Source organism: Ostrea edulis, chromosome 6 (genome assembly GCF_947568905.1).
Source record: "Ostrea edulis chromosome 6, xbOstEdul1.1, whole genome shotgun sequence".
NCBI lineage: Eukaryota > Metazoa > Mollusca > Bivalvia > Ostreida > Ostreidae > Ostrea > Ostrea edulis.
The window spans coordinates 75,406,929-75,427,179 of NC_079169.1; the positions used below are offsets into that span (position 1 = coordinate 75,406,929).

The 20,251-nt window shown below is 34.0% G+C and overlaps 1 protein-coding gene across 1 annotated transcript in view; it reads right to left on the reverse strand.

Moving 5' to 3' along the window:
- LOC125646148 (secretion-regulating guanine nucleotide exchange factor-like) overlaps positions 1–2,405 on the reverse strand; it is a 31,518-nt gene extending 29,113 nt beyond the window's left edge. The window contains exons 1-2 of the mRNA XM_048872317.2: positions 1,928–2,405; positions 268–433 (exon numbers count right to left, since the gene is read on the reverse strand). Coding sequence (XP_048728274.2) covers positions 268–433; positions 1,928–1,951 — 190 coding nt within the window. The 5' untranslated portion in view covers positions 1,952–2,405. The remainder of the gene's footprint in view (positions 1–267; positions 434–1,927) is intronic.
- Between the last annotated feature and the right edge of the window lie 17,846 nt (positions 2,406–20,251).

A 20,251-nucleotide genomic window follows, 5' to 3' on the forward strand; every position in this document is an offset into this window, starting at 1 on the left:
GAAGAGTTTTAAACATTACAGACATTAATTTTGGTCCTGTCCTTGATACTGAATGAAATTTACAATCTTCTGCTCCAGAGATAATGAAATTTATAATCTTAATAGAAGTCTTCATGCTCTGGATATAAACTATGCAATCCATTCAGTTTTTCTTTCAGAGAAGATTTTTAAACATTACAGATATTAACACTATTCGTCTCAAAATTTTAATATTAAAAAATTCCTAACCTGTCCTACCTCGTTTTATGATGGAGTGACCTAACCTACCCTGTATGATGATGGAGTGACCTCCCCCTCCTGTGAGTGATCGGATCCTTTTGGCCATTGGTTGATTTTGAGGAGGAGCACCTGCTGAGTCAGGGAGGGTAACTCTCTGAGGTAGAAGCTGGTCATCTTGATTTCCAAGTCCTAACTGTCCATAACTATTGGCTCCCTGTATAATATTACAATCACAGGCATATTGTAAATGACCCTAAATTAAAATGGACTGATTTCTCAGACAGATGATCATCGTTTGATACCCAAGGTTGATTTAATCTTTTACTAACCATGACAAGTAAAAGACAAAATCAGCCATAGGTATCCAATGACGAAGTTGAATACGAATTATTGAAACGTTTTCAATATAAATGCTTGGTTTAATGTTAGATTCATTGCCTTGATCTTCGTTTTGATACGTTTGTTAAAATCAGGTTTGGTAAAATACATCGGGGCTTGACCTGTACTTTTTATTATTACATACATGAGGGACAAAATGGCGTCCGATAATGGTCGGACTGTTGTTAGCCTTATCTCTGACAAAAAGTAATAATGAACTTAATCAACTACAGAGCCAACAGACATCTCACCGTTTGGAAACAGTTCGCTTTTATAATTGTGACCGCATGTGAATCTTTGTAATTAAATGTTTCTTCCAAGTTATTATTGGTTTCTTCTGTAAAATGTATCGTATTGAAAGTATTGAATCGTGGCATAAGTATTGCAATACATGTCATATCGTGAAGGGGGCGTATTATTTCAGCCCTAGTTACGTCCCTTGTCCACCATCTCCTGGTTAAAAATCGCATTTCCCTACGTTGGCCTTTTTAAATTTCTTATCTGTAGCTTTGCCATTTGTTATTTTTTCCATCAATTGCTGTCAACTTTGGCTGATCCCGCAAAGGGACGTAAACCGCGGCAAAGTGTCGATCCAATACCTGTATTGACCTCAAAAGGAAAGTAGCTTTTCTGAATGTGCAATTCTAGGAATATATTGACAGGCAAAAATGTCTGCCAGGTGATATTTTTAGATCCTGGGTTGATGTCTTCAAGGTGTGAAGACATTAAAAGAGGAAGAAATGTGGTGGTCAGATGGGTTTGATCGCCAGAGGCCAGATAGTTCAGTTGGTAGAGCACCTGTCAGACTAAAGATTTAGAGGACCCGATCGCTAGTTAGAATCCCAGTCTGGTCCATAATGCATTTTCTCAATTCCCCTCTATTTCAATAACTGATATATGGATATATATTGGTAATAATCACTTTAAATAATTGACCCAAGATAATTCATTCTGCAAAACAAAAACAAAAACACTTGTCATTAGCCTAATACACCATGTCCGTTTACGACATCATGTAGGCCTACATGTAGGTATTGTTAAATGAATAACACCCTTTTCTACCAAATCTCATTTGCGGTGTTTCATAAGGAAACAATTTAAATCAATGCAGCAACAAATTATACACAAATATAATTATAGACTTGTTGCAATGTGAAGTAAAAAAATAAAAATAAATAAACAACAGACTTCGAGAAAATTCGGGATAGTACATTATTACATTGTGTAATTAACAGTAGATAAAGAAACAACGTTTTAGCCTAATCTAAATATAGCTATGTAGATCTATTACCGGGGGTCATCATTAAACTTTGCGTTATGGGATACCCACCCATGAATACAGATGGATTGCCATTTCGTGTTTTGATTCATGCTCGTGGAGTGTGGGAATCCAAATAAAGTCACATGATCAAATCTAACCTGATTGGCTGAGTCCACTGCTTTTACACATAGACTACTATAATTACAGATTCATTTATTCTTTCTCCCACCAAACTTTACCTGATATAGTCCAATTATTGGTTTGATTTTTCATTAAAATATGCTTGGTTTCACCTTTAATAAGAAAATATTTGCATCATGATCATAATCATATTGCAATTTGCAATCGGTTTGCTATTAACAAACCTTGACGAGGGCGGTATTCTTACATAATCTGCACCAATCGCATTTTCCCCGCATGATTGGATGAGGACTTGATTCGTTAACAGATACTGAGTAATTTCCATAGCCAATCGGGGTCGGTTTCCTGTTAGTCAAGATAGTGTAGCTTGTCGTCAGGATTTTGTTGTTTTCATACAACTCTCTCTCTCTCTCTCTCTCTCTCTCTCTCTCTCAAAAAAAAAAAAAAAAACAAGTAAGGGGGGTTGGGGTTGAACATGACTTTGGATTTTTAATCAAATTAGATTTTAAACAAGCACTAGTATGATAATTTCTCAATAATTTAGCTAAACACTGAATTTTAGATTTAGATGTAACAAGTTCTTGCCGTAGTTAATTATTATGTTTTAATAGGGCTTATACATGTAGGCATTTAGCAGCCTTTATCTGTTTCTACTTACCCGTATCAGGAATTGAAAGAAAAGCACCGTTTCTCCTTCAATGACTTTGCATGTATGTATATATATATATATAAATATATATATATATATATATATATATATATATATATATATATATATATATCCAAGGTTTATTTAACAACAGTGTACATTAATAAAATGATATATGTATATATATATATATATATATATATATACCACGTCATCCTCGTGACGTTATGTGGGCAACGTTAAACATAATACAGTCATGATTGTGACGTCAGAACATAATACAATGTTAACGTTAGACATATTTAAAATAGTTCAGTCTATAAGTTTTAAGCGCCTCTAAATTCCTGTACATTAAAGGAGACATTCTATGTAAAATGTACATGTTAAATAACATGAAGTAATAATATTAACAGTTTAGTTTCGGCTTAAACAGTTTTATGAAATAGTTTTCCTTGGCTCTGCGTAATTGTTCATTTTCCTCTTTTACTTTGTAAAATGGAAAAATATAAAAACTGCCTTCCCCTCTGCGTAATTGTTAATTTTTCATATGTCTGTAGTTTTCAAAGAGCCTAACATTAACATTGTATAATGTTCTGACGTCACAATCATGACTGTATTATGTTTAACGTTGCCCACATAACGTCACGAGGATAACGTCATAATGGAACTTGTTTACATTGTTTAAAAATCTACTGACGAGCCCGCAGGGCGAAAGCGCTATAGATAAAAGTTTGAGTATTGGATTTTATTTTTTGAATTTTATTCTACCCCGATACCAAGAAAAAAGAATTTATTGAATATATATATATATATATATATATATATATATATATATATATATATATATATACATATTTCCAAGGGGTTAATCTTCAATATCTTTACCATTTGAAATGATATCCATATCCTCATGAAAATGAACAATGTGCGTATGAATCTTGATAAATATAGTACGACCATTTTAATGGCTGGGAATATTCTTACAGAAATCAAAATAAAATGTAGATTATGTATAAGAAATATCTTTCATTTTTAAAAAGCCATGAGGACATCAATATCAACGCTTTACGCTGTGAGCATACTTCATAAAGCGCGTATCATGAAAAGTATATTTTCAAAAATGATTTAAATTCTTGTGCATCTCTTTATAGAGATCCATATACTATCCACTCTTAGCAAACTAGCCTGACTCTATTTTCAAATTAGAAACTGCGTGGACATGGGTTACATAGGCACTCGACGTTTTAAATATCTATAATAAAAACAAAAATGTTTACCTATAAACAAAATATTTTTGTTTATAGGAGGACAATTTTTTTTTATTATAGATATCTAAAACGTGATGGGTTATTCCGCAAAGTGCAGTGGGTGTTATTTGAACACAATTACGATTTTTGCTTAAAAAAGAAAACAGCCACGGCGTATTCCATGGCTTTTCCAGCTTGTTGACTGACAATCACAGTTATTCTAGGTATACAATGACACGTTATTTTAAAATATCCAATCTAATGTAAATGTAAGCGTTAAAAGTTTATTTTTTGACGTCTAATGTGCTATCGGTATGCAAACAATTTTTTGGCAACGCGCTAGATCGCGTACCTGTTATCACTTCTTTTTTTCTCTCTTTTTTCTTTTGCATACCGTTGCGTATCATCAGAACAGTCGACGCTAAAACTTTAGTGCTTGAATATATGGCTTATATAAGTCCGTATTACAAATATAGGGATTTCGATTCTTAAAATGTATTAGTCGTGACGTGTAAAAATGACACGAGAGGACCATGAGCTGCCCAGGAATGGAAGAATTCCATTTTTTTTTTTTAAATTATTGCAATACATGTACCATGTACTTTTGGGAAATGTGTAGACTTAAAACAATGTTATGCAACACTGTTCGGGCGGAAGGTGTCTGGACACAACAGTCGTGGTATGAAACACTCTTCGGGGGGGTGGGGGGGGGTCTAGACACAAAAACCGTGGTGTATGAAACACTGTTCGGAGGGGGTGGGTGGGGTCTGGACACAAAAACCGCGGTTTGCCAGTGTTTGGGGGAATGTATGGTATGTTCACGTGACGATGTTTTTTTTGGGGGGGGGGGGTGTTGTTGTAATTAATCAGAATATATATTTTTAAATAGATTTCAATAGTGATCTTTCAAAACAATTATGTTCGATTTGTGTATTGATATTGAAGGAAGCATTAACATACGCAAATCTTTACAGAATTCCCAAAGGATCGCTTGTTAAATGTATGAAAATTAGGCCCTCCTCATGTAGTATTTTGGTTCACTAGCATTATATTTCCTAACACTTCTAATGCATGTAGAGTTTCCCGTCAACATTTAATTTACGATATAAAATTACACGAGGATTCATAAAACACTCAACGATTCAATGTGTTTTGGGTTTTTTTTTTTTTGTTTTTTTGTTTTTTTTTTTTTTTTTTTGGTTTTTGGTTTTTTAAAGACACTTTTTGTATGTAATTTGTAAAACTCGCTATATTCAATTTTGATCGCATTACGATGTGTCAATAAAATTTTCGTTGAAGTATGCCTTTTGTGTGTTATTGTATACAGTTATATAGGGAGTAATGTATAAGGGTATACCAACGTATAGGAAACTCTGAGAATAGGTACACCCGTAAAAGCGAATGAAATGTTTTGTACATGTATGCATAGATCTACGAAATGGTCGCACGTACTCGGGAATATTATGTCTGATAAATGCTGTGACAGTTGTTACAGCTGTCGCTGGGACACTTTTTTATGTGTTTACCCTGTGTTTCTTTGTATTTGAATTAAGGATTTTGATGTTTGTTTATATCATTTCATGATTTTAATTTGTAAGGTATCATGTTTACACATCTGTGGAGAGAGAGAGAGAGAGAGAGAGAGAGAGAGAGAGAGAGAGAGAGAGAGAGTTCACATTACAATGAAATCAAACTATACTTACGCAAGTGCATATACGTATAACTCCACTTAATTCAAGGGTCGATTGACAAGATTGACTATCACCTGTTTTTCAATTATATGTTTATACTTAGTACAACTGTACAAAATATATATAACATTGGGTCAGGGATACAGAGGCGAAGATAACGAAGAACATGGATCAATCTCATAACTCCCACAGGGAATACAAAATAAAGAGTTGGGCAAACACGGACCCCTGGACACACCATCCCCTGTCGACCGGTCACACTCGTCGTGAGCCCTATATCCTGATCAGGTAAACGGAATTATTCGAAGTCAAAAACAGTGTGCCAAGAATGGCCTCACAATCGGTATGAAACACTTCAGACAGCATTTGACCCAATGATAGGTTGTATTAGCAAACTAGATCGTTATAACGACCATAGAATTTGTGAAATCATGACTTTAAATGAGACTGTTGAAACCCCATCACCATCAATTTGTTTCTCAGTAGCCTGTGTAATTGAATTGGATACAAATCATATCAAACTACAAACCATGGGATATTCTTTTTATCACATGTTAACGCCCTCACCCCCCCCACCCCCACCCCCCGGTTTGTTTACTATTTACGTGTAAAGAAAAAGTGCCAAATAATGTTTGAAAAGATTTCTTTTAAAGAGTAAAAACAATAACAATATCAACATTTTACTCTTTAAAATTTTGTACTTTTTAAGTACTTTTTTGTACCAATGAGCTGAGTCGGAGTCGTAGATCACAAGCGGTATTTATTTATTTTTTTGGTTTTTTTTTGGTTTTTTGAATAACGAATTTGAAATCATTTTGGATGTTTACCATTATTTCCCCATCCAAAATATGTTACCATTCGCGACTCTTCCTGTCACATTGATTGTTGTGTTTGTGGCTCCACTGTTATTTAATGTGTGTTTCGAAAGGCAACATCATTTTGAATGAATTGAACCTGAATGGCGGATCCTCTCTCTCTCTCTCTCTCTCTCTCTCTCTCTCTCTCTCTCATCTGTCTAACTAATCTATTGGCGTTTACAATGTCGAGCAGAGGAAGTAATAACACACGACTTTCATGGGTATATAATTAATCTACGTTTTTGTTTTTTTTTAATTTGAATGAAAGTGAATGAGATCAAACACACGACTTTCATGGGTATATAATTAATCTACGGTTTTGTTTTTTTTTTGTTTTTTTAAAATTTGAATTAAAGTGAATGAGGAAAGTTGCATACATAAATAACTAAGTAAACAGAACTAATAACAGTAAAATGTAAAACTCATCGTGCTAATGAGAAGGTCTTATTCGTTGTAAAACACGATAAAATAGCACTATTTCATATTTACTCTTTATACTACAGTAAAATATACAGTTCTAATCACACTAAATACTTAAACCATTACATTGCTACTTGATTCATCAACGGATACGGTTTATATAAATTCAGCTTTAGATTAAAGACACTTTAAACAATAGTAACGGATTACGACCGTAGACCTGTAATACGATACAACATAATGGAATGGTGAAGATAACGAACAGTTACCGATCTCATAACTCGAATAAAGAATATAGAACTCAGAGTGGGACGGACACGGACCCCTGGACATATCAGAGGTGGGGTCAGGTGCCTAGGAGTAAGCATCCTCTGTCGACCGGTCACATCCGCCGTGATCCCTATATCTTGATCGAGTAAACGGAGTAATCCGTAGTAGTAACAAGAATAGATATGGGTTACCCCATATCCAAGATATTCGACTTTTAATTTACTTGAATTTTCACTATGCTCAGCTGATCTCTAAGAAAAGACTGCACTTGTTATGAAACTGGTGTATAGTCCTTCATGTCCGTAGCAAATACCGTCACCAGTCTTTTGTCACTAGCAAACAGTGCACACACCGGTGCTTGCAAGACATATGAAAAATGGATAGATGGCATAAATACGATACAAAGATATTTATGCTTTTTTGTCGAATGATAAAGAAGGAAATCAAGGAAGTTGGGGATTAGCAAATTTATTAAAATACAGCAGAAAAGTATAGCTTTAAAAATACTACATGAGAATGCGTATACCTATTAATACAACTTATTGGGGCACATACTTTGTGCAGGCTTAATTTTTGCTAAAAATGATAATTTTTATCACAAAATTTCCCTATCAAACCAGTCTTATTTCATCATTCTTCCCAAATTTTTCCTTTTATATCTGTATGGAAATTCAAAGCAAAGACATGAAAAAATTGAAATCTCTCGAACTTAGAATGGCAAAAACAAGACAGGGCCGTAAATTACATGGAGGCGGAGGAGGCAGCTGCCTCCTCCAACTTTTGAGCCAAAAAAAATTAAAATTTAAAGTTCATTAGAATTTATGTTGTTTCCAATAACTAAGAACATGATACCTCCCTTAAAAAGCATTCCAAATCTTTCTTTTAGAATGAGTTAGTCAAGTAACATCTTAGAAGGCCCTAGAATCAAGGATTTTGCACGAAACGTGTTCAGTGTGCACAAATATGTGCTCAGCGTCTGGGGGCCTGGGCGGCCCCCAGACCCCCGCCTAATTTCCTGCCTCCTCCAAATTGAAGGTTAATTTACGGCCCTGCAAGAAGGATTGATGTAATCTACACTTTCTCCAAATTTTGTGTATGGTATAACCTTAATAGCAAAGAACCCCTAAAAAAAAAATAGACATGTATATGTCACACTGAATATATTGCAAATATCTTCAGACTGGTGACCTTCACCTTTTAATTGTGGTCCGAATCCAGGTGTTGAGTGTTGTATACGCATTCCGTCATTAAACAGCGGGAAACCCCAACATAAATAAATGATTAACATTCTCTCTCAGAAGAAATTGTATGATAATTAACGAACAATATTCATCAAAGTAATATAATTGTTGCAATAGTATAATCAATCGTGAAAAAATGTTCAATCGAAGAATGACCTATATTTCGTGAAAAGACTGAGGAGGCAGCTAGCGTAGGAATATGAACACTTCTTATATACATTTCTGGGGGGAAAAGTGATTTTTCTTCAAAACATTTGACTTAAATTTTGTTTTCTCCCACGTATTACATACACATCGATATTCTATACATTTGTTGTAATCCTGTATCTGCTGATCATGAATGGAACTATATTTTTTCAGAGCAATTGTGTGAAGAGTACCTGAATCCAGTAGATAGATGCACTGATTGAATATATTAAAAATCGTGTAAGTGTAAAAAACGGTCTAACAATACGGCATGATACACGTCAAACAACATTTCACCCAATGACAGATTTGAATTGGTAAATTAGATCGTTATAACGAACTTAGAATTTGCGAAATTGCTGATTCTAAACGAGATTGATGAAATCCCTGTAACATCAACTTTACAATTTGTCAGTAGCCTACCTCAATTTAAAAACTGATCATACGCAGAGCAAGTCTGTGCATATCGAATTTGTTGAGATACATAACCAACCTATGCAGGTGATAGTGGAATATTGCTACATGAATTTGGGAAGTTGACGAGGGAGAAGCTGGAGTCATAAAGTTGAGTTGTAAGTTTGCCGTTAACATCTATGTTCAATAAAATATCTAAGTATGAAGCAGATATGGAAGACTCTGTGGTGTCTTTTTAACGAGTTCACTGAGATATATCGAATCGAAATATGAATGAAAATAATTGTTATTAGTAGATAAAACGTCGATATATCTAAATGTCAAGTTGAAGGCCACAGCAAGAGTTTTTTCTTCTCATATAGAAGCTTTTGACGAAATTCTACCTCGTAAGAATTTTAAAAAACGGGTAAGTTATTAAAGGAACACAATTCGTGCCCATGGGAATTCCAAAAGACTGTTGGAAGACACGATAACCAAAGACTGCAAAGATATTGTTAATTAGAAACTTCAACATCTTTTTGATATCAACCTCAGAGTAATCAGAGTGGTATTTAACAAAGTAATTTTTTGAATTACAGATAACTAGATATGAATATTTCCTTTTTCCTTTTTCATTGAAGAAGCACTGTCTATGATGTCAAAAAATCTAGTCTTTAATTTATTGTGATGTATGGTCGTGTAAAGTGTTTAGAAGTCATACGATTTGAGAACACTTTCGTAATTTCAAGTTTACCAGAAATTTTTGAATCCACATTTGATTTACACCACTTCTGGCATTTGTTGTGGCACCGTACATTTGTTGTGGCACCGTACATTTGTTGTGGTACCGTACATTTGGAGCTCCTTCTTCACAGCAGTTAATTATTTCGTAAGGAGCAAAGATAAGGGCTTGGTAGAACATTTACTGGATCCAGCAATGTATCTATGTTTGTAAGGGTTTTTTTAAATAAAGTTTAGAAATCCAGTATAGGTACATTTATTCATCGAATACTATAATTTGTATATAGCCCTTATCAATTAAAATCTGTAATGCTCTTCATATTAATGAAAACCAACCCTATGACTTTATTTTACACAATGACTATAAAAAGACTATTTGCTATTAAAAAGGCAGAAATATAACACACTGATTACCCTAAGAATGTCACTTGTAATTAAATATTCAAAACAGCTTTTAAGAACTGAATAGGGTTTTTTTTAAAGTCTAATAATTTTGCTCACCTTACAAAGCATTCCGCAGTGCTGGTGCTGAAAGGTTAAATTTTCTATCCCCGTACGACTTTTTGTGAGTTCATGGAACATTCATTTGAATATATTTTATCGCAAATTAGACAAAAGGTGTGGAACTTTCAGATACATGATAAACAATAAGCGAAATTTGAAACTATCATCCACACATAAAAAGGGTGAGGTCGACATAAGATGTCTATATTTATTCAATATTCATTTATGTAGCGAGTCGTTTAATTGTGTGTTTTATCATTTCAAAAATATATCTTTATTTCAGATAGAATTAAATATTTTGAATTAGCATCGGGCAATTGGTGTATGGAAATTAAGCAACATCACACTACAATGAACGGGAAAACAAAGTAACTTGGCATGATATGATTAGCTTTTAAAATATCTCGCACATTTTAGAGATACTATAAAAGAAGACACTTTGAATTACAAATTAGCATTGAAGGACAAGTTTGCATGTAAGTTTACTGTACATAGCCAAGGCCTATTGTACGTCTTAAATGACATTATTAGATATTTTGCCTGTCCTGGTGGTGTATAAATTTACTGACAAAAAGCATAATTTTGCATAATTGCGTTAATCTACTGGTTAGTTTCTGTTTATATCTTTTCCTGTTTCACAACCTTATGTGAATAATTTTGTTTCCGTTTCAATCTGAGACACTATGTAGTCCTTGTTTGTTTTACAATGTTAGTTGAAAAAGTTTGTTCCTGTTTCAGTTCTCGTCACCGATAGTATTTAAACGCGATCTTTCGAGGGGATTAACCTCTGATATACCGCTGTTTTTTTCTTACTTACAACCCGTTTCTTGCCTTATTCTCTAATGCAGTTTCCAGTTAATCAATGTGGTATACTTTTAATCGCACACATATGCCAATGGTCTTCGCTACAACTCCTACCCCTCCTCATTATCACGCATATAAGCTTCTTTTTAACGTAAGCAAACAGTATCTAATCAAGCTTAGATATACAGTATCTTGTATTATTTCTTCAAAAATTGCACATTACAACAAGTATCATTAATCCCCATTCATCTCTCAATCAGACAGTCGATTTGTATTAGCTTTAGTTTATTTTTACTACCCCCCACCCCCCCCCCCACCCCCCCCCCCCCCACCCCCGTTCACTTCTTTATTATTCACTTTTGATAACATCATGTTCATTTCCATACAAATCAATTAAATAAAAGTTCTAATAGGCCATGCTATTATTTGTAATACTCTCTCTCTCTCTCTCTCTCTCTCTCTCTCTCTCTCTCTCTCTCTCTCTCTCTCTCTCCATGTATGTATGATATCATCAAGCCAATTGAGTATAGACTGACTAATTTCTGTACTTCATGCTCTTGAAGAAGGAAGAAGTATAGAAACTAGTCAAGTATATACAGTATATATATATATATATATATATATATATATATATATATATATATAGTGTATGTAGTTTTGTTGTCTTCAAATCAGAGAAATGTCATTTCAAATCAGAGAAATGTCATTTCAATAGTAAGTGATAGAATTGATAATATTTTATAGAAATATTACTTATTGCTTTTAGCTAATTTCAAACTTTTTGCGGAGGACACATCCGTGATATCATGTTGTTGAAGATGCCACCAACGGATCTGTAATCATTAATTAGTGATCTTACCAACATTAATGAGTGGTCTAAACAGTGGGATTTTAACCCGTTATAAACGGACCGTTTCACAGTATTTCACCAAACTAGAAAGTGTCCACCCTGCACTTGTTCAAGGCTTACGTTCATGACGTTTACGTAACAAAGCTTACGACCGCTTAAGATTTACCTTACCTCAACACCTTACTATAACGGTTCATTTCCCCTTTATTAGACCAGTGATATAAAATGGGAGAACCTATCTGACTGCAAAATCGAAGGTACTCTATGAGAAGCCACAAGCGTAGTCACAGGAAGGGGGTAAAAGAATGGCGCCTAGATATGTCTATTGTATAGGGAGTCAGACCGGGAGCCTCTGTCTGAGGGGGAAAAAAACAATAGTGATCCCACTCCAATATTTAAATAGTATCACCTATCTAAACTCAGCAGTTACATTTAAAAGAAATCTCATGAACATTTAGGGGTCATTTTCAGTAGTAATTTATCTTGGCAAGTCCATATAGACGAAATAGTGAAAAAAGCATATTCACGCCGGAGTACGTGTATATTGCGAAGGGTCAAGTTTATCTTAGATAGGAAAACTCTGCAAAAAATATATTTTTCATTTGTAAGACCCGTCCTAGAATATGCTGACATCATATGGGACAATATACCAGAGTATTTAGTTAATAAAATTGAATACAGTTAGAAGCAGCCAGAATAGTTACGGGAGGTAATAGACTAGCATCCATGCATCTTCTATATAAGGAAACGGGATGGGATCCATTGTAAAAGCGTAGAGAATATCATCGACTTATTCAACTCCACAAGATATACCATAACATGACTCCCAATTATCTAAACAATATAATTCAGTCTCTGAGAAATCATAGTCACATCTACAACACAAGAGCAACTAATTCACTGCAAGAAATCAACTCTAGAACCAAAGTATACTTTAATTCATTTTTTTCCCCACTACAATAAGGAAATGGAATGCACTTCCTCGAAATGTCCAATTATATCCCTCTCTATATAGCTTTAAGAAATATCTTAGTACAAGTGTCATTAATATTCCAAATTAGTTTTACTTAGGAACTAGAATCGGACAAACTCTTCATGCAAAATTGAGATTAGAATGCAGTGCTCTTTATCTTCATGTGTTTCAAAGAAAATTATGCAATTCATCCCTTTGCATTTGTGGAGAAGTAGAAAGTATTGATAATTTTCTTTTACGCTGTATTTCTTGTTGAAAGTAAAAGGTTCTGAGCCTACCTCTGAAAGCTGTTCTACATGTAATACTGTCATATTGTATATAGAATATACTCATGTGCACCAAGGTTGTAATAAGTGGAAAACCTGTGTTTATTACTTATTGTTTATATGACATAACTCTACAATTTGTTATTTCAACTTTGTCTATAGTTTATATTCATTTGATCTGTATCGACACTTATACATATAAACGTGTGTTGTTTTTCTTCCAATACTCAATTCCAGCTTTTCTCTCTTATTCCTATTTGTTTTTGCATGTATTGTAATAATTAGTATACGACTTATTTTACTTAGAATTTTCATTCACCTCTTACTTGTAAGATATTTAGAGCGAGATTAATATAAGCCTTTTGGCTTGTTTCTCAATCTATTTCATGTATAAGACATTGTTTGTAAACATTATTATCGAATTATTTACGAATAAAAATTGTTCAAACTAAAAGAAATAAATTTCATTTATGAAAATACATGAAAAATATGAACTGCTATGCTCCACGTCAGCATGCGCTTCATGAAAAGAATGTCGGGGTGAAGCGTTGCAGTTCATACCCTCGTGTATTTTCAAAAATGAAGTATATTTAATCACATTCTACTTTCATTTCTGTCGGAGTTCCCAGCCGTTAAAACAGGCGTAAAATAGCAGTTTTCCTCGTTAATGCGATGCAGCTGTGAACAGTATGCGTATGAATCTTGATAAAAAATATATATCATGTCAATTCCCTATATGTTCATTCTTTGATATATATTTTTTTTCTATTGAAATTCCCAACCGTTGAAATAGACATAATATAGTCTTCAAGTAGATCTGTTTTCATGTATACGCGCACTGTTTAAAACTACGGCGCGTGAATGTGAAAATGTCTATCATTTCAATGAAAAGGTGAAGATGTCGAATAGTTATCAAGCTCATAACTCCTATAAGGAATATACAAGATAAAGAGTTGGGCAAACACAGACCCTGGATAAACCAGAAGTGGGAGTAGGTGGAGTAAACATCCCCTCCACAATTTGAAAAGATATCAAAGGTAGAAACATTGGAACTGTAACTATGCTATTTAATGAAATGTACCAAAAGAGAGTGAAACTTTGTCTGCAGATGATTAAGAGGTATATATCATTATCGCATGGTAATTATGTTATCGACTATACAATCTATATGAACGTCAGAGCTGGGTCACATGTTCTACTAGGACTACGTGCTCTGTATAGCCCACCACTGAGCTATCCGTGTCATTATCCACGGTCCATAAAGAATTAGCCATAACTACTACACGTAATTGTAAGGTGCCCATTGTTGATTTTCCTACCATTTGCATAATCAACAAAAATGTCGAAATATACTGACGCACTGTACATAGTAAATGATCACCAGTAAATAAGAAACATTAACATGTAATTTGCAGTGTATACACGTTTGTAAATTTAGTGCTAGTTTTGTGTACATATTTTTACTTGTAAAAGTTTTCCGTCCTAAGAAGGGACAGGACGTCCCGAATTTGACAATCTATAATCGTTCTTGCGGTTGGTTATTTTAGTGTTATATATATAAAGCACAGAGGAATCCCCTGTTATATGGATACCCATTCTACATCTACCCGGGGTAGAACTCGCGATCTGCGGAACTAAATCTCCTAGCGACGTATGACGAGTGCGCTAGACCGCTCGACCATCTAGGTAAGTCAAAAATCTTGCATTTGATGACAAGGGCATTCTCGCCACGTCGTCACACGCTAAGCGGTCATTGAGAATGGAAATAGGATATACATATGTAGACAGCTGATGTTAATTTAAATCATACAAGATGCATACTGCGTTTGAGATATTACATAAATCACGCAGATTGTAATGAACTCTTAAAAACATACGCGACGTCTCTGATATTTTCCCCAAAATATGTTTGCATCTGGATATAAAGAGTTCTTGTATGGTTTGTGAAATAGGTTTAACTTTTATATTGTAGTACTTAATATTACAACACTGGGCACCTCAGTGATGCAAAAGTCACGGATGCATGCAACAACCGATTGTTCCAAAGATTTTTCTCTCCTTCTCTGCTGAAGTAAAGTCTATTTACACAACTTGCTGTAATATGTAAAAGCTTACTTACAACCAGGAAGTATCAAGATATGCTAACTCGAAAACCGACATGGAGATATACCCCAAGAGTTTTGTACAAACGAGTTAAAATGCAAGTGAATTATACATCGAACGGCACGAAAAATTATGAATCATTGAGAAACGTCGCATTGACCCAAATAAGTCCTTAAACAAAACTTAAGTGACCCAAATGAAGAAGTATTTCATATGATTAATGGATAGCCACTTCCTCCCCTACCCGGGGTTGAACTAACGATCTGCGGAACCTGTCTCTCTCTGTCTCTCTCTCTCTCTCTCTGCGATGTCTTATCCTAGGATTAAAATTATGTAAATACATTCTAAATAATTTGCGATATTACTGTGTCATACGTTCACATTTCTCACCTAAGTATTGTTCTGTTAAAGATACGTATCACATGCTCCAATTTTTATGCGATATTTTGATAAAGATATCACTGCTATGACATTCTATGAATAAATTGAATTTTTAAAAAACTTCTATCAAATATACATACAAAATCTACTGTTGTAGAGAATTTTCAAAATACAACCTGTCTTTTTACATACTTTATTTCCGTAAGGAGCCGAGTGCTTACCACACGACTGTCTCATTGGCGGATCTAGAAGAAGGTACCCCCCCCCCCTTTTGAATTTGGTAAAAATATCTTTTAAAAAAGAATTTGAAATGACAAACGAATTCAAAACGTTTAATGCTATAAAAAGGGTCTAACATTGGAAAGAGTAATGTGGCTCCGCCAATGCTGAGAAAAGTCCATCCTTAAATTAGTGAATTGGTTTAGCAAGTTTAAACTCCATGATGGTTTTAGCTATACAGAGTCGAGTATTTACAAGGTTCGGATCATAATGGTATCTCAGTATTGCACAGTGTTGCACTTTAACACCAACAAAGTTCAATGCCGGAGAATGATTTATATTTTCGTTTTACTAGCGACTTTGCATGAACCTTTTGTTTTAGGTCACCCGAGTCGTTTAAGTGAGGTATTCCAAGTATATGTTGGTATGCAGCGCCAAATTAACATACGTAGTACCAAACAGATATGTAAAATATTTCCTTAAGTTCATTTTTTAAAAAGTTTTTAAACATTTTGTTCTAAGGAACAAAACCTCTTACTGTGCATGGTATAAAAGAAATATATCATGTAATTTTTTTTCTCCACATACAATGTAGTCTTAGTATAGTGTTAGGGTATCAGATCCCAGTTAGAAGAGTGTGAAATTTTAATGATACTTTTTATAAAGCTGACCTATTTGTTACTAAATTTCAACAAAATATATTGTAACTGATATATTTGTGTACACCGCGATTTACGTATAACACGCATGGCTTGTCAATAGCTAATAATGAAGTTAAAATGGCTACTTTTAAGGATATGTAAAATTCAAATTTTGATAAAGATGAACAAAATGATACAGAAATTGATATATTTCAAAATAAAGAAAATTCAACCTAGAATTTCGGATATTTTGGACTTTTTAGAAAATTTAATGAAGAAAATATTGACACATTCGGCAAATGACGTCATTATATATGACCTTTAGCCATAAGATTTTACCTTTATTAAACGCTATAAAGACAAAAGACTACTTATACATGAGTCCAAATATTAGCTCCATACCATGTGCCAAATAGCTAAATACATGCCATGGATTCAATTATTGCGCGCAATAATTGAATTGATGTGCGCATAGTAAAGTAAAAGTAAAGTAAATTTTATTTAAAGTCGATACTATATACATTCAACAAATCAAACACAAGCTCTGTAGAGCTTTTTATCCGACTATCACATATATCAAAGACAGAGACACATAGCATGCATGCACACATATACACAGACCATATCACAGATTAAAACAAAATAAAAACAAAACATTTCATGCAAGAATATACAGATACGAAAGCATAAGATTTAGAGGAAGAAATAAAATACTACACGCAAGAGTAGATGTATATAAAAATCATCATCAAAATTCAATCTAGTTCGCAATTTTTGTTGCAAATATTGCGAAAAGTGCAAGCTATTTCAAGCTGGATAAATAGTATAAGAATTTTGAAAATAATTTGAATATAATTAAAATCAATAATGGTAGTAAATTAATCGTATAAATATTTAAAAATTCATTGCTGGCAGAATTAACTAAAAATAAATAATAAACTAGAAAAGAAAGGTCTATTTAGCGATGCAAACACATCACATAAACGCTGCATAGACAAAAGAGCAGAAGCAACATATAAAGCTACGTACACTGGACCTAAGATCTGCATGATTTACAATTACATGTGGGGCCAGACCCAGTGGAAATAAAACTTTTGAATTGATTTAAGGTGGTAAGATGCCTAGCTTCATTTGACAAAGAGTTCCAGATCTTAATTAGGAGCACTGTACCTAAAGGATTGCAGCCCATACCTGGTTGTCCTGACACTGGACACAATGGCAGTGTTTGTGTATCTAAAACTGTAAGATTGATCTTTAAGTACAATGATGTCATGAAGAAACAGAGGGCTGGATTTGTTAACAATTTTATAAGTTTCTATAGCCAGTGTACGCATACGCCTTACTTTTAAGGTTGGAAGAAGAGATTTCTGAAGCAATTCATCATATGTAGAAACATAATCATTAAATATGAAACGAAGGGTCCTTTTCTGTAGTTTTTCCATTTTTATGGTATTCTTCTCAGAGCAAAAGTGCCAGGTAAGCTAAAATTTAATAAGATAAAGGAATGGTAAATAGTAAGTTTACCTAAACGACTAAGATTGTGTCCTATTCTTTTTAAAACATTTAATTGCCTAGCTACTTTCCTACAGATATCAGCAATATGCATGGGAGTTGAAGTTTAATTGATAATCTATGGTCACCCCTAATAGTTTAACCTCCGATTCACTGCATAGAGTAGTTTCTCCTAAATCAAAGGTTAATTCTAAATCTTTGCTCCTCTTTCCTTCTGAAATTGCCTGGAATTTATCAGGGTTTGCCTTCATTTTGTTGCAATTGAACCAGTTTAAAAGGATAAGCTATCATTTTCCAATGTGGTCTTTAATATATCTGCTTTTTCATGAGAGTAAGAGACAGTGTTGTCATCAGCATAATTATAAATGGAAGAGTCAGAGACAACGGCGAAAATATCATTTATAAAGATATTAAACAGTATTCGTCCAAGTATCGAGCCCTGAGGAACACCTTTAAAAACTGGTTGAAATAAACTAGAAAACTCCCCGATTTTCACATATTGATATCTCTCACTGAGATAACTTTCCAGAAGACTTAATGCTTCATTTCCAAGACCGTAGTGTTTAAGTTTTAAGAGAAGCGAATCATGGGGGAGACAGTCGAAAGCCTTGGAGAGATCCATAAGATTGGTGGCTACATACTTATTCTCATCCAAGGCTCTCATCCAGTGTTCCATGATCCTAAGTAAGGTGGACTGACATCCATACCCAGTTCTGAAAGCAGCAAGGAAAGTGTGAAATATAGACTCAAAATATTCAGAAAGCTGTATTTGGATGGCTCTCTCAAAGAGCTTTGAGATGACTGGCAAAACATCAAATCAATTCAATTGATGAGCGCATTAAAACCCCATGCAGACAGTAAAAAGATATAAAATACTTATCATGATATCAACAACATATAATCCTCTGGTTACACCCCCCCTCCTTTGAATTTTTTTTTTGATCCGCGCCTGCTGTCTTACTAGCATACCACGTGCTATTTTTCCATCAATCATGTCTAACTACCCTTTCGTGTACTACGACGAATTTAGTCTGATAGGTCCTTATTCCGATATCTACAGGCGATGAATTTAATTACCAACGCCACCGTTTTCTTCCCGACCACGTGTGAAGAGGGCGCGCACAATGCATGCATCATACAAATATGCCCGAGATTTAAATTGGTCAAGAATTAACTTAAAATTTTGACCTATTCCTTTCATCTGGGATGAAATCAAATAGTATGCGTTGCATCAGTTATCATATAACTCGATTACAGATATATGTATACACTAACCATGCTGTCTGAGGTATGCAACAAAATATGCACATATATATACATGACACCTACGCAGTGCCTGGGAACTTGTTGGTTTTCCAGACAATTTACTAAGTACCTTGCACTATCTTAAGCGGTTTCATTAACGTTTGTTCTCCTAGATAGTTAAGACCACCGCTTTTGGAATTATAAATTATTTATTTAGATTAACCAGACACCACAAAGGTCGCCCCTGAGAGAACTCACTAAATCTTACCAGCATTTGAATTTTCTTTTAAATTTTTTTCATACTTTTAAGTTGATATATTTTAACTGTATCTTATCAAGATTGTTGTAAAGAAAAATCTGAATGAAAATAACTTTTAATGCAACATATAATGGAAAAGTAAGGGTCTCCCTTGCTTTCTGTAACAGTCATATAAAAAATGTATGGAGTCTTTGGCTTTTTTTTAAATAAGCGCAAATAACTAGCTGATGGTATTTTTGATCGATAATGTATATATGCAAGTACTAAAATGAATGTTTTCAAGGCATCGATATACCCTCTATTTATTAAATTTTGAAAAGAGTTTGTGTATATGCTATTAATGATAAATGGCAATTGTTCTAACTGCACATACTACTTATATCTAGGTTTATATACGAGTCGATGGAATTGCATAAAAATTTTATATCTCAATTTTTATTTTCCTTATTGCCCATAGTTATCCAATCTAAGTTGTTGATAAATAGAAACTTTATTTCAGTAAAGGTCAAAATCATTTAAATACGCATTCGTGTTGAGAATAAGAATCAAGAGTGTAGCGATTTTTTTCAACATTCAGAATGCCGTCTTTTAAACCCGCCCGACAAAAATGATTTTCATGTAAAAACGCCTCAAAACAATCACAATTGTCGTACAGAATTTGTAATACATTTGCAAAACTTTTTGTGTTAATATACATCCTCGTTCTGAAGCGTCTAGTCTAGGAAGGGGCGTGCATATATTTTATTTCGAAGCTAAATACTGGCTAGTATAAACACGCAAAGTATTGCCGTCTCTGATTG